The 24,389-nt window shown below is 39.0% G+C and overlaps 2 protein-coding genes across 5 annotated transcripts in view; both read left to right on the forward strand.

The window, feature by feature from the left end:
- Positions 1–1,580: 1,580 nt before the first annotated feature.
- Positions 1,581–14,396, forward strand: LOC133649650 (uncharacterized). 3 transcript variants are annotated; one of them, XM_062046290.1, is made up of 3 exons: positions 1,581–2,050; positions 7,099–7,424; positions 12,116–14,396. In XM_062046290.1, the coding sequence occupies exons 2-3, from the start codon at positions 7,216–7,218 to the stop codon at positions 12,627–12,629; spliced, it is 723 nt and encodes a 240-aa protein (XP_061902274.1). In that variant the 5' UTR covers positions 1,581–2,050; positions 7,099–7,215; the 3' UTR covers positions 12,630–14,396. The 3 variants fall into 3 exon arrangements, with proteins under 3 accessions (XP_061902274.1, XP_061902277.1, XP_061902275.1); XM_062046293.1 differs by lacking the exon at positions 7,099–7,424; XM_062046291.1 differs by lacking the exon at positions 1,581–2,050 and having other exon boundaries at positions 6,690–7,424.
- A 7,328-nt stretch (positions 14,397–21,724) lies between these two features.
- The window catches only part of zmym4.1 (zinc finger MYM-type containing 4, tandem duplicate 1), a 61,544-nt gene continuing 58,879 nt past the window's right edge, over positions 21,725–24,389 (forward strand). For both annotated transcript variants that reach the window (XM_062047370.1, XM_062047371.1), the window contains exon 1: positions 21,725–21,977. In XM_062047370.1, coding sequence (XP_061903354.1) covers positions 21,915–21,977 — 63 coding nt within the window. In that variant the 5' untranslated portion in view covers positions 21,725–21,914. The remainder of the gene's footprint in view (positions 21,978–24,389) is intronic.

The following is a 24,389-nucleotide window of genomic DNA, read 5'->3' on the forward strand; positions in this document are numbered from 1 at the left end:
AACCTCCTGGCGCTGTTTTGTACGGTTTCTGTACTTGTTTTGATTATTATTATTTCTCGATTGTTTGTAAATGTTGCAGATTATAAATAAAGGTTTATAAAATAAAAATTTAAAAAAGTAGTGGCGACTCGCAAAAACACACACACACACACACACACACACACACACACACACACACACACACACACACACACACACACACACACACACACACACACACACATATACACACACACACACACACGCACACACACACGCACACACTGTGGAGTCGCCACTACTTTTTATTTATTTATTTATTTATTTACTAAACCTTTATTTATAATATGCAACATTTGCATACAAGAAAATACATTAAAAAAATAAATTAAAAAAATATATATGAAAAAAAAATTCCCCCATGTCCCTTTAGGGGCTCCGTATTATACTATTGGCTAAGTTTTATATTCATAAATACCCAACCTGTTTTTTTGTGCCTTTATAAAAAAGACTTAGAACTTTACTTTAAAACACTATGTACCTCTAACAACCAAAAAGCTGTGAAAACGATGATGCTATGCTCCACATTTAAACTATTTCCAGAACTTGTGTGAGCCTATAACTATACACATTACTACGTATTTTACATTCTACTATAATTACTTTATTGGAATTAACAACCCCCTGGCGCTGTATTGTACGACCAAACTATTGTTTGTGTTGCAACAGGGACATTATTCAGTGATGCACCGGAAATGGAGTCGAGCTTGTTGTGAACGTGTCCGCCGAAGTTGTACAATAAATTACGGCCCAGGTTGGTCTAAATAATAAATTATGTAGTCCGTGTGTGATAGAGATAAGAATTGAACAATTCCGACCCTAAAGTGGAGCTTAGCAGACCCATTGTCGGGTAAAGTGAAGGCTGTTACCCCCGACGCGAGAAATTGGGCCGCCATCTTGAAGTGGTGATGAGGAGCCGGCGAGCAGCCTAAACTGACAGTTGACAGGTAGAAAACTAAGATGTTCAGCGTTTTCCTGCTCAAATGAGCGGACTGTTGAAAATAGGAATCGGGGGATTGCTTTTCACAAGTAATATTTAACATGAACGTACTATTGGTTGTATTTTGTGAAAAGAATATTACCACAGAGATGAGAAGGAGCAAAGATCTTCAATAGTACTGAAATCGTAGCTGCTAGCAAACAAGAGTATGACCATAATAGAATTGCTTGTCAATGAAATTAATTTAATTTAAAAATGTCATACAGCTCCCTAAGTTATATAGATATCTAGTGTATTCATACACAGTGTTGGGACTAACGTGTTACTGTAACGCCGTTATTTTCGGCGGTAACTAGTAGTCTAACGTGTTATTTGTTATATTCAGTAACTCAGTTACCGTTACTACATGATGCGTTACTGCGTTATTTTACGTTATTTTTTATATAGTATCGGCTAGAAAGTGAGAAGATCTGAGTGTGTTTTATCGGAGAGCTGCGCGGTCGTCCTTCTGATTCTTCCTGTCTCACACAAGGCGCGCTGTGTGTGGTGTGTCTGTGCCTGTGTTTACTAACAAGACATCATGGCGGAGCCGAAGCTGAGTTTCTTAACATGGAGATATTCTCACTACTTTTCTTTTGTCGAGCACAAAGAAAAGAACATTTTAGTTAAATGTAAGTTGTGTCTTGGATCAAAGATCCCATCTACTGCCCAAAACAGCAATTCAAATCTGCTGAAACAGCTACAAAAGCAACATGGTTCGACGAAGCTAGTAAAGAGAGAGAGAGACTCCGATGCCACTTCACCGGCTGGATTTTAACGGAGGGACTGCTAGCCAGGACAACATTGATAGAGCCATTGCAGCGTATGTGCTAGAAGACATGCAGGCTATTTCTACAGTGGAGTCACCCGCTTTCAGGCAGCTAATTAGCATGACATCGGGCATCAAACAGCAAATGGCACGAAAACATTTTCCAAGTTCCTGGACACAGTGGACAGTGAGCACATAAACATGGAAAGCAAGCTAAAGAAGACACTCCAAACTCTGCCTCTGCTCATCATTCAGCACGGAAGGTACACACACTCTGTCAATTCTCTTATATACTCTTTCATTCTACACTTCTAGAGTGTTTGATTATCACATCACTCTAAATGTATAGACTATAAAGTTCACAAACATAAAGAGGGATCCTAGTGGGCCAGGCCAATCTTTCCTTTTCTCTAAACTAAAACTTGGGAGATGTGTAGAGTGTTCTGGGCTTCACTGAAGACATGATTTTATTTCACAATTCCTTGAGAGAGAAAAAGGCCTGGTTAGGCTTTGTGTGTATAGCAGTATGTGTGCTGTATATAGTGACATGACATACGTATAATCATGTCATGTGTGCCTTCCTTGGGTGAAGCCAGGTTTACAGCTATGTTGTTATTATGCTGTTTGTTACTTATGTATGTTATGTTGCAGCTATTTAAAATAGTTCTGTCAATTTGTTCTGGCCCAAAATAATTTGGCCCTTTAAAACATATCTTAGTCTTTGTGTGTTGTACGTAGACCACATTGCTTAGCAGAGTTCAGCGATGCAAATGCATGTCAAGTTGATCAACAGATTGTATTATTCTCCAGTGCAATAACAGTACTGAAATGAAGGCTAAAAAGGCATTAATGGGAGCCTTAAAAAAAAGAAGAAGTAACTAAATAGTTACTTTTCACAGTAACGCATTACTTTTTGTTGTAAGTAACTGTGTTAGTAACTGAGTTACTTTGGAAATAAAGTAACTGTAATTAGTTACTGGTTTTCAGTAATTAACCCAACACTGTTCATACATTGTTTATGTAGGATATCCGCATGTATATATAACCTAATCATATTGTTTCTTCAACTTAAAAATAGCTGACCGTTTTTTTCCCCCCTTCTCTGGGATTATATTTCCAGTTTTGATCTCGGACGTCTGGTCACTTATAGCATATAAGAATATTCTATTACTGTTAAGCAAGCTATGAATAATAAAACACGCCAAAACGTGTCCTTAATCATAGCTACACGTATGACAAAAAAACGTGTGAAAATCAGTGGTATTCAGTGAGGTAAGATTAATTAAATGCGCTGCTCCTGCCAAATGAATTGCACTGAGTGGAGCGGATCACCACTCCAAGATGGCGGCCCCGCGTCTCGTCAGCGCCAGCAGGCAGTAGCGCTCCATGCTGCGTCTACTTATAAGATGTCTATGGAACATCTCCCCCGCGCTCCTCGACTATGGTCGGTGACTTGGAGGTGTAACACTCGGTAGTTATTACGTTTACATGATTGGCTGCCCCTCCCATTTGCTCAGTGAATACTGTTACCTGATTGGCTGCTAGCGTGTCCCGCCCATTACTCAGTGAAGTGAAGTGAATTATATTTATATAGCACTTTTTCTCTAGTGACTCAAAGCGCTTTTACATAGTGATTTAAATGTACATAAGTTACATTTAAACCAGTGTGGGTGGCACTGGGAGCAGGTGGGTAAAGTGCCTTGCCCAAGGACACAACGGCAGTGACTAGGATGGCGGAAGCGGGGATCGAACCTGGAACCCTCAAGTTGCTGGCACGGCCACTCTACAAACCGAGCTATACCGCCCCAACACTTCCTGTTTCCTGTTTGCCCATAGCGCGAGTGACTCTAAAAATGAATCTCGCTTCATAATTTCATTATTTCCGACCAAAAAATGTAAATATGTATCGAATATTTTACCGAACGCATTTTCATATTGTTATCGAGTATGTGTCTATTGCGATATGTATTACTAGCCTTTTATCGGCCCCGCCCTATTTATGACTATGCAATTTAATAAGAACCTCTATTTAAAGAAGGCAGAACGAAATGTGAAAGCTAAATTTATTGCATACTTGCCAACCCTCCCGAATTTTCCGGGAGGCTCCCGAATTTCAGTGCCTCTCCTGAAAATCTCCCGGGACAACCATTCTCCTGAATTTCTCCCGATTTCCAGCCGGACTTAAGGCACGCCCCCTCCAGGTCCGTGCGGACCTGAGTGAAGACAGCCTGTCGTCACGTCCGCTTGGCCAACCAAAAAGTAACCACAGAACATTATAGTGTTCTGTGGTTACTTCTTGGTTGGCCAACGGTTTACGTTGTATTGCGCACCCTGATGGCAAGTGTGGGAGTCGGTTCTGAAGTATGAAGTAAAGAGACTAACTTCGTCACCTCGCCTGGTTATTGACTCCAACCCAGAATATTAAAGGCCTACTGAAAGCCACTACTACCGACCACGCAGTCTGATAGTTTATATATCAATGATGAAATCTTAACATTGCAACACATGCCAATACGGCCGGGTTAACTTATAATGTGCAATTATAAATTTCCCGGAGAACTTCCGGTTGAAAACGTCTATGTATGATGACGTATGCGCGTGACGTCAATCGTTGAACCGGAAGTATTGGTACACCATTCAATCCAATACAAAAAAGCTCTGTTTTCATCTCAAAATTCCACAGTATTCTGGACATCTGTGTTGGTGAATCTTTTGCAATTTGTTTAATGAACAATGAGGACTGCAAAGAAGAAAGCTGTAGGTGGGATCGGTGTATTAGCGGGGGACTACAGCAACACAACCAGGAGGACTTTGAGATGGTTAGCAGACACGCTAGCCGCCAACCTCGACTTCCTCTGTCTCCGGGGCCGCCGACCGCATCTATGATCGTCGCTACGTCGATCGCTGGAACGCAGGTGAGCACGGGTGTTGATGAGCAGACGAGGGCTGGCATAGGTGGATAGCTAATGATTTTAGCATAGCTCTGTAGAGGTCCCGTTACTAAGTTAGCTTCAATGGCGTCGTTAGCAACAGCATTGTTAAGCTTCGCCAGGCTGGAAAGCATTAACCGTGTATTTACATGTCCATGGTTTAATAGTATTGTTGATCTTCTGTCTATCCTTCCAGTCAGGGGTTTATTTCTTTTGTTTCTATCTGCATTTAAACCCGATGTGCTACCACGTTAGCTCCGTAGCTAAAGAGCTTCGCCAATGTGTTGTCGTGGAGATAAAAGTCACTGTGAATGTCCATTTCGCGTTCTCGACTCTTATTTTCAAGAGGACATAGTATCCGAGGTGGTTTAAAATACAAAACCGTGATCCACAATAGAAAAAGGAGAAAGTGTGGAATCCAATGAACCCTTGTACCTAAGTTACGGTCAGAGCGAAAAAAGATACGTCCTGCACTACACTCTAGTCCTTCACTCTCACAATCCTCATCCACAAATCTTTCATCCTCGATCAAATTAATGGGGTAATCGTCGCTTTCTCGGTCCGAATCGTTCTGGCTGCTGGTGTAAACAATGGGGAAATGTGAGGAGCCCTTCAACCTGCGACGTCACGCTACTTCCGGTACAGGCAAGGCTTTTTTATCAGCGACCAAAAGTTGCAAACTTTATCGTCGATGTTCTCTACTAAATCCTTTCAGCAAAAATATGGCAATATCGCGAAATGATCAAGTATGACACATAGAATGGATCTGCTATCCCCGTTTAAATAAAACAAATTCATTTCAGTAGGCCTTTACACGGCCCATACTTATGCTCCTTCAAAGGCTGTGCTACTGGCTGCAAAGCATTGCACTTTCAAATACAACAATGAGTAGAGGAGTGTTATGTGTATATGTGTAAATAAATGAACACTGAAATTCAAGTATTTATTTTATTTATATGTATATATATATATACACTACCGTTCAAAAGTTTGGGGTCACCCAAACAATTTTGTGGAATAGCCTTCATTTCTAAGAACAAGAATAGACTCTCGAGTTTCAGATGAAAGTTCTCTTTTTCTGGCCATTTTGAGCGTTTAATTGACCCCACAAATGTGATGCTCCAGAAACTCAATCTGCTCAAAGGAAGGTCAGTTTTGTAGCTTCTGTAACGAGCTAAACTGTTTTCAGATGTGTGAACATGATTGCACAAGGGTTTTCTAATCATCAATTAGCCTTCTGAGCCAATGAGCAAACACATTGTACCATTAGAACACTGGAGTGATAGTTGCTGGAAATGGGCCTCTATACACCTATGTAGATATTGCACCAAAAACCAGACATTTGCAGCTAGAATAGTCATTTACCACATTAGCAATGTATAGAGTGTATTTCTTTAAAGTTAAGACTAGTTTAAAGTTATCTTCATTGAAAAGTACAGTGCTTTTCCTTCAAAAATAAGGACATTTCAATGTGACCCCAAACTTTTGAACGGTAGTGTATATATGTATAATTAAAAAAAATAAAAAATATATATATATATAGAGCTAGAATTCACTGAAAGTCAAGTATTTATTTTATTTATATATATATATATATATATATATATATATATATATATATATATATATATATATATATATATATATATATATATATATATATATAAGAAATACTTACATTTCAGTGAATTCTAGCTATAAATATACTCCTCCCCCCTTAACCCCGCCACGCCCACCCCGGCCCCGCCCACCCCGACCCTGCCCACCTAACCCCCCCCAATCTCCCGAATTTGGAGGTCTCAAGGTTGGCAAGTATGATATATTGACAAGTTGACAAATTAATGAAGCATCTCCGCACCAAACATACATTACTAAGTCTCGTAATCGCTTCTTCCTTATCTCATTTCTGACATTTCTTGAAAGGTAAATACAAAATCCGCCCATGACTTTTTGGGTAGCCCAAAAAGCGAAGCCTCTGTCTTCGTCTCTGTGGGTGGAGGTGGACAACGCCGGTTGAAGCTCGCATGGTATCGTGATAAAAAGGACTCGGATCAGCTCCAAAATGGGACGACTTGCTCCTTATCCCATTTAGGACGTTTCGTGAAAGTTAGTTGATGAATACGCCCTTAACTTTTTGAGCTGCATATAGCAGAAGGAGTGAATTCTCCACTACGTTTGTGGTACACACACACACACACACACACACACACACACACACACACACACACACACACACACACACACACACACACATGCTTCATCTACATTTTCAGCCTGTAAAGTGACCTGTAGAGGAAATGACACAGGTGGGGTCCACCTGACCACTTGTGGTCATCTATAATTAATGCTCATGAATTTTGAAAGGCACCCGCTGCCCACAGGTGGAGCACAGCAGCTCCTCACTCCCCTCCGGGCTTTGGTGGAGGACACGTCCATGTCTTCCTCCAAGGGGTCCAAGTGTGGCTTCACAAGCGTTATCAAGTGTCTTCTAGACGTCCATGAGTGGGACTGCTGGACTGCCCCCGCCCGTGGTGCTGGGCGTGGGCCTCAGCGGACCGTGGTATCCGAGACCCGGCGCACTAGTCCGCGCTGACCAGCCGCCAGCTGCAGGGCAGAGGAGAGGTTTCGACACCCCACTGAGGTTGCCCTCGCTCCGGGGCCCCCAAAGGACACCACATAGGCGCAGCATCAACATGGCTCGACTCAGGTCCATTTTATTTTTTTTTATATATTAAAAAGTTGTACCGTGTTTGGAGTAAATGAATGTCAAAAGCATTTTGCGTGAAAAAGCCCAAAATGTCAATAAATGAATGGCAGGAGAAAACATGTTCCTAGCCCTTTCCGGCTCCATCACTGAAAACAACCTAATGGCAAATTTCCTTTATTGTTGCTGGTTTTGTAAGGCAATTTTAAGTTAAAATATCAGAATATTGTCAGGAAGTTTATGTTTGACTTATTTTGCACAAAACATATGTTTACTATTTATTTACCATAAAATAGTTTTAGTACAAAATATGCATTCAATTAAAGTTTTAATTTATAAAAAATATATATATAATTTAACATAGATTTTTTTAAAAAGAGTGTAGGGAAAATGCTTTCAAATAAAATGTATTTCCTCTAAGATTATATTTCTCCTCTTGTTGTACATTCTTGGGTAGCAGGTTATAGTTTGCTTTGTGCATCATTTTAGATGTTTGCAAATGCACCAAATCGTTGAATTTCAATATTTGTGATTCAATAAATAAAGTGTTTGTATGTTCTCTATATCCAACATTATGTATTATTATAATAGATCTTTTTTGTAACATAGTTAGTGAAGGAAGCGCACGTTTGTAGTTGTTTCACCATATTTCTACACAATAACTCAGATATGTAACACTAGTGAGCAGTAGAGATAATGGAGTGATTTTTGGTCTAGAACATCATCAACCTCATGGCAGGGTCTAGAACATGTTTTGCTTTATTCATTATTGACGTGTTTCTTGACACTTTATGTTGTATATTTTTTACATGAGATTTATAGTTCAATTTATCATCTATTACTGTATTACACCCAAACATGTGTTTTCTTGTGTGTGTTGAATGTGTGTTGGGTGTGTGTAGGATGTGTGTTAGGTGTGTGTTGGATGTGCGTTAGGTGTGCGTTGGATGTGTGTTAGGTGTGTTGGATGTGCGTTAGGTGTGTGTTGGATGTGCGTTAGGTGTGTGTTGGATGTGTGTTAGGTGTTTTGGATGTGTGTTAAATGTGTGTTGGATGTCTGTGTTGGATGTCTGTATTGGATATGTGTTGGATGTGCGTTAGGTGTGCGTTGGATGTGTGTTAGGTGTTTTGGATGTGTGTTAGGTGTGTGTTGGATGTCTGTATTGGATGTGTGTGTTGGAAGTGTGTTAGGTGGGTATTGGATGTGTGTGTTGGATGTGTGTTAGGTTAGTGTTGGATGTCTGTATCGGATGTGTGTTAGGTGTGTGTTGGATGTGCGTTAGGTGTGTGTTGGATGTGTGTTAGGTGTTTTGGATGTGTGTTGGATGTGTGTTAAATGTGTGTTGGATGTCTGTATTGGATGTGTTAGGTGTGTGTTGGATGTGTGTTAGGTGTGTGTTGGATGTCTGTATTGGATGTGTGTTAGATGTGTGTTGGGTGTGCGTTAGGTGTGTGTTGGATGTGTGTTAGGTGTTTTGGATGTGTGTTGGATGTCTGTATTGGATGTGCGTTAGGTGTTTTGGATGTGTGTTAAATGTGTGTTGGATGTCTGTATTGGATGTGTGTTAGGTGTGTGTTGGATGTGCGTTAGGTGTGTGTTGGATGTGTGTTAGGTGTGTTGGATGTGTGTTAAATGTGTGTAGGATATCTGTATTGGATGTGTGTTAGGTGTGTGTTGGATGTGCGTTAGGTGTGCATTGGATGTGTGTTAGGTGTTTTGGATGTGTGTTAGATGTGGGTTGGATGTCTGTATTGGATGTGTGTGTTAGGTGTGTGTTGGATGTCTGTATTGGATGTGTGTTAGGTGTGTGTTGGATGTGTGTTAGGTGTGTGTTGGATGTGCGTTAGGTGTGTGTTGGATGTGTGGTAGGTGTTTTGGATGTGTGTTAGATGTCTGTATTGAATGTGTGTGTTGGATGTGTGTTAGGTGTGTGTTGGATGTCTGTATTGGATGTGTGTTAGGTGTGTGTTGGATGTGTGTTAGGTGTGTGTTGGATGTGCGTTAGGTGTGTGTTGGATGTGTGTTAGGTGTTTTGGATGTGTGTTAGATGTCTGTATTGAATGTGTGTGTTAGGTGTGTGTTGGATGTCTGTATTGGATGTGTGTTAGGTGTGTGTTGGATGTGTGTTAGGTGTGTGTTGGATGTGCGTTAGGGGTGTGTTGGATGTGTGTTAGGTGTTTTGGATGTGTGTTAGGTGTGTGTTGGATGTGTGTTAGATGTCTGTATTGGATGTGTGTTGGGTGTGTTAAGTGTGTGTTGGATGTGTGTTAGGTGTGTGTTGGATGTATGTTAGGTGTTTGGATGTCTGTATTGGGTGTGTTAAGTGTGTGTCGGATGTGTGTTAGGTGTGTGTTGGATGTATGTTAGGTGTTTGGATGTCTGTATTGGGTGTGTTAAGTGTGTGTTGGATGTGTGTTAGGTTGGTATTGGAAGTGTGTTAGGTGTTTTGGATGTGTGTGTTAGGTGTGTATTAGGTGTGTGTTGGATGTGTGTTAGGTGTTTTGGATGTGTGTTAGGTGTGTGTTGGGTGTGTTAAGTGTGTGTTGGATGTGTGTTAGGTGTGTGTTGGACGTGTGTTGGATGTGTGTTAGGTGTGTGTTGGGCCCCGGGTGTGTGTTGGATGTATGTTAGGTGTTTGGATGTCTGTATTGGGTGTGTGTTGGGTGTATTAAGTGTGTGTTGGATGTGTGTTAGGTGTGTGTTGGATGTATGTTAGGTGTTTGGATGTCTGTATTGGGTGTGTGTTGGGTGTGTTAAGTGTGTGTTGGATGTGTGTTAGGTGTGTGTTGGATGTATGTTAGGTGTTTGGATGTCTGTACTGGGTGTGTGTTGGGTGTTAAGTGTGTGTTGGATGTGTGTTTGGTGTGTGTTGGATGTATGTTAGGTGTTTGGATGTCTGTATTGGGTGTGTTATGTGTGTGTTGGATGTGTGTTAGGTGTGTGTTGGATGTCTGCATTGGATGTGTGTTAAGTGTGTTGGATGTCTGCATTGGATGTGTGTTAAGTGTGTTGGATGTATGTTAGGTGTGTGTTGGATGTGTGTTATGTGTTTTGGATGTGTGTTAAGTGTGTGTTGGGTGTGTTAAGTGTGTGTTGGATGTGTGTTAGGTGTGTGTTGGGCCACGGGTGTGTGTTGGATGTATGCTAGGTGTTTGGATGTCTGTATTGGATGTGTGTTAGTTGTGTTGGATGTGTGTTAGGTGTGTGTTGAGTGTGTTAAGTGTGTATTTGATGTGTGTTAGGTGTGTGTTGGATGTCTGCATTGGATGTGTGTTAGGTGTGTTAAGTGTGTGTTGGATGTGTGTTAGGTGTGTGTTGGATGTATGTTAGGTGTTTGGATGTCTGTACTGGGTGTGTGTTGGGTGTTAAGTGTGTGTTGGATGTGTGTTTGGTGTGTGTTGGATGTATGTTAGGTGTTTGGATGTCTGTATTGGGTGTGTTATGTGTGTGTTGGATGTGTGTTAGGTGTGTGTTGGATGTCTGCATTGGATGTGTGTTAAGTGTGTTGGATGTCTGCATTGGATGTGTGTTAAGTGTGTTGGATGTATGTTAGGTGTGTGTTGGATGTGTGTTATGTGTTTTGGATGTGTGTTAAGTGTGTGTTGGGTGTGTTAAGTGTGTGTTGGATGTGTGTTAGGTGTGTGTTGGGCCACGGGTGTGTGTTGGATGTATGCTAGGTGTTTGGATGTCTGTATTGGATGTGTGTTAGTTGTGTTGGATGTGTGTTAGGTGTGTGTTGAGTGTGTTAAGTGTGTATTTGATGTGTGTTAGGTGTGTGTTGGATGTCTGCATTGGATGTGTGTTAGGTGTGTTAAGTGTGTGTTGGATGTGTGTTAGGTGTGTGTTGGGCCATGGGTGTGTGTTGGATGTATGCTAGGTGTTTGGATGTCTGTATTGGATGTGTGTTAGTTGTGTTGGATGTGTGTTAGGTGTGTGTTGAGTGTGTTAAGTGTGTATTTTATGTGTGTTTGATGTCTGCATTGGATGTGTGTTAGGTGTGTTAAGTGTGTGTTGGATGTGTGTTAGGTGTGTGTTGGATGTCTGTATTGGATGTGTGTGTAGGATGTGTGTTAGGTGTGAGTGTGGTGTGTGTTGGATGTGTGTCAGGTGTGTGTTGGGCCATGGGTGTGTGTTGGATGTATGTTAGGTGTTTGGATGTCTGTATTGGATGTGTGTTAGGTGTGTTGAGTGTGTGTTGGATGTGTGTTGGATGTCTGTATTTGATGTGTGTGTTGGATGTGCGTTTGATTTGTTAGATGTGTGTTGGATGTGAGTTTGGTGTGTGTTGGATGTCTGTATTGAATGTGTGTGTTGGATGTGTGTTGGATGTCTGTATTGAATGTGTGTGTTGGATGTGTGTTGGAAGTGGGTTAGGTTAGGTGTGTGTTTGGTGTATGTTGGATGTATATTGGGTGTGTATGTGCGGGACTGACTCCGCCTCCTGCTGCATGAGCGCTATGGACCCACTCGTCTTTTCTGCTGACTCAGAGCTTCATGTGGACAGCGCGAGTGTGTGCCATCACTCAGAGGGTGCACCACCCACTCAGAGGGTGCACCACCCACTGCGTGCCTGGCAGGAGGGGGTATGTCTGGGTAAATGATACGCGGCCTCCAGCGGAGGATTAGATGGACGCTGCACCAAGTAATGCATTTTCCAATCATCTTTATGATGACTTGACATTTTGTCCTGCAGCCTGAGTGATCCCTCCCTCCACCACCAGAGGGACAACTTCCTATTTGAAGGCTTCTGCTGTCTTCTGCCCAAGCGACCGCCGCCTTCTCTGCCGTCTTGCAGGTCTGCCCGCCAACCTGCCTGCCGGGTTCCCTCGCCTGCCTACATTCACTTCGCCCACCCCATCCAGCTGGGCTCCAGGCGCCACCCCGCCCGGCCTCCGTCCAACAGGCGAACGGCGAGCTCGCTACGCGGCGACCTCCGGCCTTCTGGGGCGCAGCCGCACAATCCGCCATCGCAGCCACACCAGCTGTGTGTGATCGGGAAGCCGTGTGTTCTAAGCTGCGGTCGGCGGCCCGTCACGGCGGCTCCTTCGGGCGGTCCGGGGCGCCAGCATCTCCACGTGTTCCTGCCCACGGAGGCGCAGGAAGAGGCGGAGCCTGCGGACGAAGACTTCCTGGATGAACTGGTCGTTAAGATAACGTCACTGAGGCTGCAGCAGGAAGACAACAGTGAACTTAAAACGCCGCCATGATTGTGACACTCTAATTCAGTAGTGTCCAAAGTGCGGCCCGGGGGCCATTTGTGGCCCGCAGCTCATTTTTTAACGGCCCGATTTTAAAATGTAAAACATTTTTAACAATCCATCCATCTTCTTCCGCTTATCCGAGGTCGGGTCGCGGGGGCTGCAGCCTAAGCAGGGAAACCCAGACTTCCCTCTCCCCAGCCACTTCATCCCGAGGCGTTCCCAGAACAGCCGGGAGACGTAGTCTTCCCAACCTGTCCTGGGTCTTCCCCGTGGCCTCCTACCGGACGTGCCCGAACCACCTCATCTGGCTCCTCTCCATGTGGAGGAGCAGCGGCTTTACTTTGAGCTCCTCCCGGATGACAGAGCTTCTCACCCTATCTCTAAGGGAGAGCCCCGCCACCCGGCGGAGGAAACTCATTTCGGCCGCTTGTACTCGTGATCTTGTCCTTTCGGTCATAACCCAAAGCTCATGACCATAGGTGAGGTTGGGAACGTAGATCGACCAGTAAATTGAGAGCTTTGCCTTCCGGCTCAGCTCCTTCTTCACCACAACGGATCTTTTTTCAAAAATAATAATGAATCAAAAGGAATGTTGTTTTGAGTTATTTGACCCAGCAGGCAGAAGACGTTGATACAACGTTGATTATACGTACATGTCCTTTTAAACTGACTTTGAAACAACGTTGCAAAATAGTTGTATTTTTTCATTTAAGACAACGTTGATGTCCAATGTTGGATCCACCTTATTGGTTGGGAAATGACCAAATTTCAATGGTTGAATCAACGTCGCAACCTGACATTGAATAAACGTCAAAAAGTACATTGTTTCAATGTTGTATTTGTGTTGTCAAATTTTAATGGTGGAATCAACGTCACAAGCTGACATTGAATAAATGTAGACAAAAAGCATGTTGTTTCAACGTGTTTGTGTTGTCAAATTTTGGTTGGAAAAATTACCAAATTTTAATGATCGAATCAACGTCACAACCTGACATTGAATAAATGTAGTTTGTGTTGTCAAATTTTGGTTGGAAAAATTACCAAATTTCAATGGTCGAATCAACGTCACAAGCTGACATTGAATAAATGTTGTCTAAAAGTACGTTGTTTCAATGTATTTGTGTTGTCAAATTTTAATGGTCGCATGTTGTTTCAATGTATTTGTGTTGTCAAATTTTGGTTGGAAAAATTACCAAATTTCAATGGTTGAATCAACGTCACAACCTGACATTGAATAAACGGCAAAAAGTACATTGTTTCAATGTTGTATTTGTGTTGTCACATTTTAAAGGTGGAATCAACGTCACAAGCTGACATTGAATAAATGTAGACAAAAAGCATGTTGTTTCAACGTGTTTGTGTTGTCAAATTTTGGTTGGAAAAATTACCAAATTTCAATGGTGGAATCAACGTCACAACCTGACATTGAATAAATGTAGTCAAAAAGTATGTTGTTTCAATGATGTATTTGTGTTGTCAAGTTTTGGTTTGAAAAAAGACCAAATTTCAATGGTCGAATCAACGACACAACCTGACATTGAATAAACGTCAAAAAGTACATTGTTTCAATGTTGTATTTGTGTTGTCAAATTTTAATGGTGGAATCAACGTCACAACCTGACATTAAATAAATGTAGTTTGTGTTGTCAAATTTTGGTTGGAAAAATTACCAAATTTCAATGGTCGAATCAACGTCACAACTTGACATTGAATAAACGTCAAAAAGTACATTGTTTCAATGTTGTATTTGTGTTGTCAAATGTTAATGGTGGAATCAACGTCACAACCTGACATTGAATAAATGTAGTCAAAAAGCATGTAGTTTCAACGTGTTTGTGTTGTCAAATTTTGGTTGGAAAAATTACCAAATTTCAATGGTCGAATCAACGTTGTCTAAAAGTATGTTGTTTCAATGATGTATTTGTGTTGTCAAGTTTTGGTTTGAAAAAAGACCAAATTTCAATGGTCGAATCAACGTCACAACTTGACATTGAATAAACGTCAAAAAGTACATTGTTTCAATGTTGTATTTGTGTTGTCAAATTTTAATGGTGGAATCAACGTCACAAGCTGACATTGAATAAATGTAGACAAAAAGCATGTTGTTTCAACGTGTTTGTGTTGTCAAATTTTGGTTGGAAAAATTACCAAATTTTAATGATCGAATCAACGTCACAACCTGACATTGAATAAATGTAGTTTGTGTTGTCAAATTTTGCTTGGAAAAATTACCAAATTTCAATGGTCGAATCAACGTCACAAGCTGACATTGAATAAACGTTGTCTAAAAGTACATTGTTTCAATGTATTTGTGTTGTCAAATTTTAATGGTCGCATGTTGTTTCAATGTATTTGTGTTGTCAAATTTTGGTTGGAAAAATTACCAAATTTCAATGGTTGAATCAACGTCACAACCTGACATTGAATAAACGGCAAAAAGTACATTGTTTCAATGTTGTATTTGTGTTGTCACATTTTAAAGGTGGAATCAACGTCACAAGCTGACATTGAATAAATGTAGACAAAAAGCATGTTGTTTCAACGTGTTTGTGTTGTCAAATTTTGGTTGGAAAAATGACCAAATTTCAATGGTGGAATCAACGTCACAACCTGACATTGAATAAATGTAGTCAAAAAGTATGTTGTTTCAATGATGTATTTGTGTTGTCAAGTTTTGGTTTGAAAAAAGACCAAATTTCAATGGTCGAATCAACGACACAACCTGACATTGAATAAACGGCAAAAAGTACATTGTTTCAACGTTGTATTTGTGTTGTCAAATTTTAATGGTGGAATCAACGTCACAACCTGACATTAAATAAATGTAGTTTGTGTTGTCAAATTTTGGTTGGAAAAATTACCAAATTTCAATGGTCGAATCAACGTCACAACTTGACATTGAATAAACGTCAAAAAGTACATTGTTTCAATGTTGTATTTGTGTTGTCAAATTTTAAAGGTGGAATCAACGTCACAAGCTGACATTGAATAAATGTAGACAAAAAGCATGTTGTTTCAACGTGTTTGTGTTGTCAAATTTTGGTTGGAAAAATTACCAAATTTTAATGATCGAATCAACGTCACAACCTGACATTGAATAAATGTAGTTTGTGTTGTCAAATTTTGGTTGGAAAAATTACAAAATTTCAATGGTCGAATCAACGTCACAAGCTGACATTGAATAAACGTTGTCTAAAAGTACGTTGTTTCAATGTATTTGTGTTGTCAAATTTTGGTTGGAAAAATTACCAAATTTCAATGGTTGAATCAACGTCACAACCTGACATTGAATAAACGGCAAAAAGCACATTGTTTCAATGTTGTATTTGTGTTGTCACATTTTAAAGGTGGAATCAACGTCACAAGCTGACATTGAATAAATGTAGACAAAAAGCATGTTGTTTCAACGTGTTTGTGTTGTCAAATTTTGGTTGGAAAAATTACCAAATTTCAATGGTGGAATCAACGTCACAACCTGACATTGAATAAATGTAGTCAAAAAGTATGTTGTTTCAATGATGTATTTGTGTTGTCAAGTTTTGGTTTGAAAAAAGACCAAATTTCAATGGTCGAATCAACGACACAACCTGACATTGAATAAACGTCAAAAAGTACATTGTTTCAATGTTGTATTTGTGTTGTCAAATTTTAATGGTGGAATCAACGTCACAACCTGACATTAAATAAATGTAGTTTGTGTTGTCAAATTTTGGTTGGAAAAATTACCAAATTTCAATGGTCGAATCAACGTCACAACTTGACATTGAATAAACGTCAAAAAGTACATTGTTTCAATGTTGTATTTGTGTTGTCAAATTTTAATGATGGAATCAACGTCACAACCTGACATTGAATAAACGTCAAAAAGTACATTGTTTCAATGTTGTATTTGTGTTGTCAAATTTTAATGGTGGAATCAACGTCACAAGCTGACATTGAATAAATGTAGACAAAAAGCATGTTGTTTCAACGTGTTTGTGTTGTCAAATTTTGGTTGGAAAAATTACCAAATTTTAATGATCGAATCAACGTCACAACCTGACATTGAATAAATGTAGTTTGTGTTGTCAAATTTTGGTTGGAAAAATTACCAAATTTCAATGGTCGAATCAACGTCACAAGCTGACATTGAATAAACGTTGTCTAAAAGTACGTTGTTTCAATGTTGTATTTGTGTTGTCAAATTTTAATGGTCGCATGTTGTTTCAATGTATTTGTGTTGTCAAATTTGGGTTGGAAAAACTACCAAATTTCAATGGTTGAATCAACGTCACAACCTGACATTGAATAAACGGCAAAAAGTACATTGTTTCATTGTTGTATTTGTGTTGTCACATTTTAATGGTGGAATCAACGTCACAAGCTGACATTGAATAAATGTAGACAAAAAGCATGTTGTTTCAACGTGTTTGTGTTGTCAAATTTTGGTTGGAAAAATTACCAAATTTCAATGGTGGAATCAACGTCACAACCTGACATTGAATAAATGTAGTCAAAAAGTATGTTGTTTCAATTATGTATTTGTGTTGTCAAGTTTTGGTTTGAAAAAAGACCAAATTTCAATGGCCGAATCAACGACACAACCTGACATTGAATAAACGTCAAAAAGTACATTGTTTCAATGTTGTATTTGTGTTGTCAAATTTTAATGGTGAAATCAACGTCACAACCTGACATTAAATAAATGTAGTTTGTGTTGTCAAATTTTGGTTGGAAAAATTACCAAATTTCAATGGTCGAATCAACGTCACAACTTGACATTGAATAAACGTCAAAAAGTACATTGTTTCAATGTTGTATTTGTGTTGTCAAATTTTAATGGTGGAATCAACGTCACAAACTGACATTGAATAAATGTAGTCAAAAAGTATGTAGTTTCAACGTGTGTGTGTTGTCAAATTTTGGTTGGAAAAATTACCAAATTTCAATGGTCGAATCAACGTTGTCTAAAAGTATGTTGTTTCAATGATGTATTTGTATTTGTCAAATTTTGGTTTGAAAAAAGACCAAATTTCAATGGTCCAATCAACGTCACAACCTGACATTGAATAAACGTCAAAAAGTACATTGTTTCAATGTTGTATTTGTGTTGTCAAATTTAAATTGTGGAATCAACGTCACAAGCTGACATTGAATAAATGTAGTCAAAAAGCATGTAATTTCAACGTGTTTGTCTTGTCAAATTTTGGTTGGAAAAATTACCAAATTTCAATGGTCGAATCAACGTTGTCTAAAAGTATGTTGTTTCAATGATGTATTTGTGTTGTCAAATTTTGGTTTGAAAAAAGACCACATTTCAATGGTCGAATCAACGTCACAACCTGACATTGAATAAACGTCAAAAAGTACATTGTTTCAATGATGTATTTGTGTTGTCAAATTTTGGTTTGAAAAAAGACCACATTTCAATGGTCGAATCAACGTCACAACCTGACATTGAATAAATGTAGTCAAAAAGTATGTTGTTTCAGTGATGTATTTGTGTTGTCAAATTTTGGTTTGAAAAAAGACCAAATTTCAATGGTCCAATCAACATCACAACCTGACATTGAATAAACGTCAAAAAGTACATTGTTTCAATGTTGTATTTGTGTTATGATAATGATAAATGGGTTATACTTGTATAGCGCTTTTCTACCTTCAAGGTACGTTGTCAAATTTTAATGGTGGAATCAACGTCACAAGCTGACATTGAATAAATGTAGTCAAAAAGCATGTTGTTTCAACGTGTTTGTCTTGTCAAATTTTGGTTGGAAAAATTACCAAATTTCAATGGTCAAATCAACGTTGTCTAAAAGTATGTTGTTTCAATGATGTATTTGTTTTGTCAAATTTTGGTTTGAAAAAAGACCAAATTTCAATGGTCGAATCAACGTCACAACCTGACATTGAATAAACGTCAAAAAGTACATTGTTTCAATGTTGTATTTGTGTTGTCAAATTTTAATGGAGGAATCAACAACACAAGCTGACATTGAATAAATGTAGTCAAAAAGTATGTTGTTTCAACGTGTTTATCTTGTCAAATTTTGGTTGGAAAAATTACCAAATTTCAATGGTCGAATCAACGTTGTCTAAAAGTATGTTGTTTCAATGATGTATTTGTATTTGTCAAATTTTGGTTTGAAAAAAGACCAAATTTCAATGGTCGAATCAACGTCACAACCTGGCATTGAATAAACGTCAAAAAGTACATTGTTTCAATGTTGTATTTGTGTTGTCAAATTTAAATTGTGGAATCAACGTCACAAGCTGACATTGAATAAATGTAGTCAAAAAGCATGTAGTTTCAACGTGTTTGTCTTGTCAAATTTTGGTTGGAAAAATTACCAAATTTCAATGGTCGAATCAACGTTGTCTAAAAGTATGTTGTTTCAATGATGTATTTGTGTTGTCAAATTTTGGTTTGAAAAAAGACCACATTTCAATGGTCGAATCAACGTCACAACCTGACATTGAATAAACGTCAAAAAGTACATTGTTTCAATGTTGTATTTGTGTTATGATAATGATAAATGGGTTATACTTGTATAGCGCTTTTCTACCTTCAAGGTACGTTGTCAAATTTTAATGGTGGAATCAACGTCACAAGCTGACATTGAATAAATGTAGTCAAAAAGCATGTAGTTTCAACGTGTTTGTCTTGTCAAATTTTGGTTGGAAAAATTACCAAATTTCAATGGTCGAATCAACGTTGTCTAAAAGTATGTTGTTTCAATGATGTATTTGTTTTGTCAAATTTTGTTTTGAAAAAAGACCAAATTTCGATGGTCGAATCAACGTCAACCTGACATTGAATAAACGTCAAAAACTACATTGTTTCAATGTTGTATTTGTGTTGTCAAATTTTAATGGTCGAATCAACGTCACAAGCAGACATTGAATAAAAGTCTAAAAGTACGTTGTTTCAATTATGTATTTGTGTTGTCAAATTTTGTTTTGAAAAAAGACTAAATTTCAATGGTTGAATCAACATCAACCTGACATTGAATAAACGTCAAAAAGTACATTGTTTCAATGTTGTATTTGTGTTGTCAAATTTTAATGGTGGAATCAACGTCACAAGCAGACATTGAATAAATGTAGTCAAAAAGCATGTAGTTTCAAGGTGTTTGTGTTTTCTAATTTTGGTTGGAAAAATTACCAAATTTCAATGGTCGAATCAACGTTGTCTAAAAGTATGTTGTTTCAATGATGTATTTGTTTTGTCAAATTTTGGTTTGAAAAATTACCAAATTTCAATGGTCGAATCAACGTTGTGTAAAAGTACATTGTTTCAATTATGTATTTGTGTTGTCAAATTTTGGTTTGAAAATTTCAATGGTCGAATCAACGTCACAACCTGACATTGAATAATTGTCGTCAAAAAGCACGTTGTTTCAACGTTGTATTTGTGTTGTAAAATATTGGTTGGAAAATGACCAAAAATCAATGGTAAAATCAGCGTCACAACTCAACATTGATTAAATGTTGTCAAAAAGCATGTTGTTTCAACGTTAGGTTTGAGTTGCTCAACGTCAGGACCTAATTCAACGAGTTGTCAATGTTGGCGGCATAGCTCGGTTGGTAGAGTGGTCGTGCCAGCAACTTGAGGGTTCCAGGTTTGATTCCCGCTGCCTTCTTGGTCACTGCCGTTGTGTCCTTGGGCAAGACACTTTGCCCACCTGCTCCCAGTGCCACCCACACTGGTTTAAATGTCACTTTGATATTGGGTTTCTGTCAGGTTCAAACACTGATGACATATATTAAACAAGACAAGAAGCAAGGAATTAAACAGAGACAGAATTATATTTGGCTCAATTGAGGAGAGACGTCTGGACTGAACAGTCTCACCACGCTACGGACGAAAGATTGTGCGCCTCCTCTTCTATTTGGACTTTCCCTGATTACATGGCAACAGCTGTTTCTAAAGGGACGGGGGTCGTAAACAGCCATCGCCTTTGATTACAAACAGTTCAAAGAAAAGGTCGTAAAACAGTTCAAAGAAAAGGTCGTAAACAGTTCAAAGAAAAGGTGCCTGGAAGGGAGTCTGGTCCTGATTGTTAATAATCAAATGTAAACAATCAAATGCAGATACTTTTTCTCATGCCTTCTGATCTCTCTCTCTCTCTATCTCTCTCTGTCTCTCTGTCCACTACTTGCTGTACATATCCTACCAAGTCAGACCTACACTGTTCCAATATCCAATTCTCTGTTCTCAATTGTTGATGACTGATGATAACGTCCATCCATCCATCCATCCATCCATCCATCCATCCATCCATCCATCCATCCATCCATCCATCCATCCATCCATCCATTTTACAATATAATTACAACACTTTATGTACATATTTATATACAGATTTGAACAATAAGTTATTCACTGAAATATATTTATTAATTGTGGTTCTTACAAAAAATATATCTTATAAAATACAAAAGCTAAAATGTCTCAAAGCTCTGCCCCTTTAATTAATGCATACTAAATCATTTAACTTTAGCCTACTACTACAACCATATTATTTACCAGCAACATAAAGTGAAACAGAGGCGGAGGTGTCCTGCCACAGTCAGTAACAAATAAACAGAAAACAGTAGTGGTGGTAGATAGACACAGAGCTTCATCAAACATCTGATCCACTGAACAAAGAGCTCCAAAAATCTTGAACTTTAGACTGCCATCAGTTTTACTCCCTACACTTAACCATGTGTTTCCTACTGCCTGCAGACTTTGCACCCTTTGTTATATACACATGTTGTGTTTCTAATACAAATACATTTAATAAAGTCAAATACAAATAAGGCAACAAGAGAAGTATCCTACACTTCTCTTTTGTAAAGTAAATCTGAACAGTCGATATGGGCATCTACATCAACTATATGATTTGCCTGAGAAGCTGGAAAGGACCAAAAAAAATAAAAAAAATAAATAAATATATTTTTCTATTTTTTTTATTTTATTTTTTATTTTTTTTTATTTTTTATTTGTGGCGGACGTAATTCTTTCGTGGCAGGCCGCAACAAATAAATGAATGTGTGGGAAACCCTGTGAACTGTGCAACCTACTAATAAAAGTCTCAATCAATCAAAAAACATCCGCTAGGGGGCAGCCATGAGTCGAGCGCGGGTTTCTCGTCACCCAAAAGTAAACAAACGAAGAAGACGATGCCCCTCAATCTCGCAACATTCATCCGCTAAGAATGCTCCATTGGGGGTGAATTTGCCGTCGCCGTCGTGCTGCAGAGTCCACTAAATGCACCAAGTCGCATTTGTATGCACAATTCCCAGCCTTGAGGACTCGGAGCGAACATGGCGGCCATGGAAACTGGCGACGGGCATCAACATCCGGCCGCCAATGAAGTGCAAGTTGCGGTAAATGAATCCTCACGTTTCTGCTGCCGCTCGCCTCTAATAGAATAGCTCGCCTGCAAGCGCACTCTTTACTCCCCCGAACGGCTCTTTTATCGACATTGTTGTTTGTCGTCACCCAGCGTGGACGTTCACGCGTGTGGAAAGTCAGTGAGCTAATGTAGCTAACTAGCTAGCGTGCTGGTTTGCCTCCATGCTAACGTTAGCTTAGCATGTGCTCAGCTCGCCAGTCCAGTCTAGACACATTAGTCATGTTATCAGAAAACTAAACGATAGAGTAAACAACCGTGGAGGTTGTTAATGTCTGGGTGGCTCTAAATGGACATTTGTTTAAACTTGACTATTATATTCCAATATAATCACGTGCAAACATCACCGAGGCATCTTCATTGATTTTTTTGTGTTTTTTTTTACGGTGGCCGACAAGAAGAAACGCGCCACAGAAATGATCCGAAACAACAAACATTATACAGTGCATAAACACTGCAGAGTGGAAATCAACTGCAAAGAATTGCAACAAAGGCCAAAAACACACACACACAACCCCCATTGATTTGATTAACATGGACCCCGACTTAAACAAGTTGAAAAACTTATTGGGGTGTAGGGTTGAGTATCGTTTGAATTCGAACGATTCCGATTCTTTGTTTCGATTCCGATTCCTTACGATTCTCGATTCCGATTCTTTTAAGAGGCAGGGTCAAAAAAAAGTTTAGGATATTTTAAATGAGCTAGCTAACCTACAGTCTTTCCGGATAAAATAGTCTGACATTATCCATCAAATTTTAATTCTATTAACTTTTTATGAACTTTACTATAAATTCCTCACAGGGCTGTTTTCAACTAGAATATAAATATCAAATCTATGAACTTGAATATAAATATTATAAATTATGAATACATTTTCCCAGGGGTACACTTTCCTCAAGATAGCTTCATTTTTGAAAACCTCATGAAAACACCTTTACACACAAATGTATGATGCTGCAGGAAACCTCATGAAAACACATTTACACACACAAGTGTATGATGCTGCAGGTACTTAAAAATCGGAAAGTTAGTCCCGGTTCCAATCGATACTCGATACCCAACCCTATTGGGGTGTTACCATTTAGTGGTCAATTGTACGAAATATGTACTGTACTGTGCAATCTACTAATAAAAGTCTCAATTAGAGATGTCCGATAATGGCTTTTTTGCCGATATTCCGATATTGTCCAACTCTTAATTTCCGATTCCAATATCAACCGATACCGATATATACGTCGTGGAATTAACACATTATTAGAGATGATAATATCGGCCTCTTAATTTCCGATACCGATATCAACCGATACCGATAAATACAGTCGTGGAATTAACACATTATTAGAGATGATAATATCGGCCATATAACCAGAACACCAGGGGGAGCTCCACTAACCACGTTAAACCCAGATTCTGATCTAACAAAGGTCTTAACTCATTCTCTTTCTATGCCACATCAAGGTGGAATGCGCTCCCAACAGGTGTAAAAGAAAGGGCATCTCTATCCTCCTTCAAAACCGCAATAAAAGTACACCTCCAGGCAACTTCAACCCTAAACTAACACCCTCCCCAGATTGTAAATAATCCAATGTAAATAATCAACTGTAGATACTTTTTCTTATGCTTTCCGATCTCTCTCTCTCTATGTCCACTACTTGCTGTACATATCCTACCAAGTCAGACCTACACTGTTTCAATGTCCATTTCTCTGATGATGCAATTGTTGATGCTGATTGTTGATGACAGAAGTGTTGATACCAACCAAACCTATTCCCCCCCCCCCCCCCCCCCCCCCTCCATATCCCACACCCCGGATTGTAAATAATTCAATGTATATACTCTGATGATTATCTTGTGTGATGACTGTATTATGATGATAGTATTTATTTGATAGTATATATCTGTATCATGAATCAATTTAAGTGGACCCCGACTTAAACAAGTTGAAAAACTTTTTCGGGTGTTACCATTTAGTGGTCAATTGTACAGAATATGTACTTCACTGTGCAATCTACTAATAAAAGTTTCAATCAATCAATCAATCAGGTCTGCCGATATTATCGGCCGATAAATGCGTTAAAATGTAATATCGGAATTTATCTGTATCGGTTTTTTATTATTGGTATCGTTTTTTAAAATTTTATTAAATCAACATAAAAAACACAAGATACACATTAGTGCACCAACCCAAAAAACCTCACGCCCCCATTCACACTTATTCACACAAAAGGGTTGTTTCTTTCTGTTATTAATATTCTGGTTCCTACATTATATATCAATATATATCAATACAGTCTGCAAGGGATACAGTCCGTAAGCACACATGATTGTGCGTGCTGCTGGTCCACTAATAGTACTAACCTTTAACAGTTAATTTTACTAATTTTC

The sequence above is a fragment of the Entelurus aequoreus genome, linkage group LG05 (genome assembly GCF_033978785.1).
Source record: "Entelurus aequoreus isolate RoL-2023_Sb linkage group LG05, RoL_Eaeq_v1.1, whole genome shotgun sequence".
NCBI lineage: Eukaryota > Metazoa > Chordata > Actinopteri > Syngnathiformes > Syngnathidae > Entelurus > Entelurus aequoreus.

Bases quoted from the DNA above. Each gene is read 5' to 3' on its own strand.
- LOC133649650 (XM_062046290.1), top strand. From the start codon at position 7,216: ATGAGTGGGACTGCTGGACTGCCCCCGCCCGTGGTGCTGGGCGTGGGC. The intron at 7,425-12,115 runs GTCCATTTTATT...TTTGTCCTGCAG, and splicing joins ATCAACATGGCTCGACTCAG to CCTGAGTGATCCCTCCCTCC.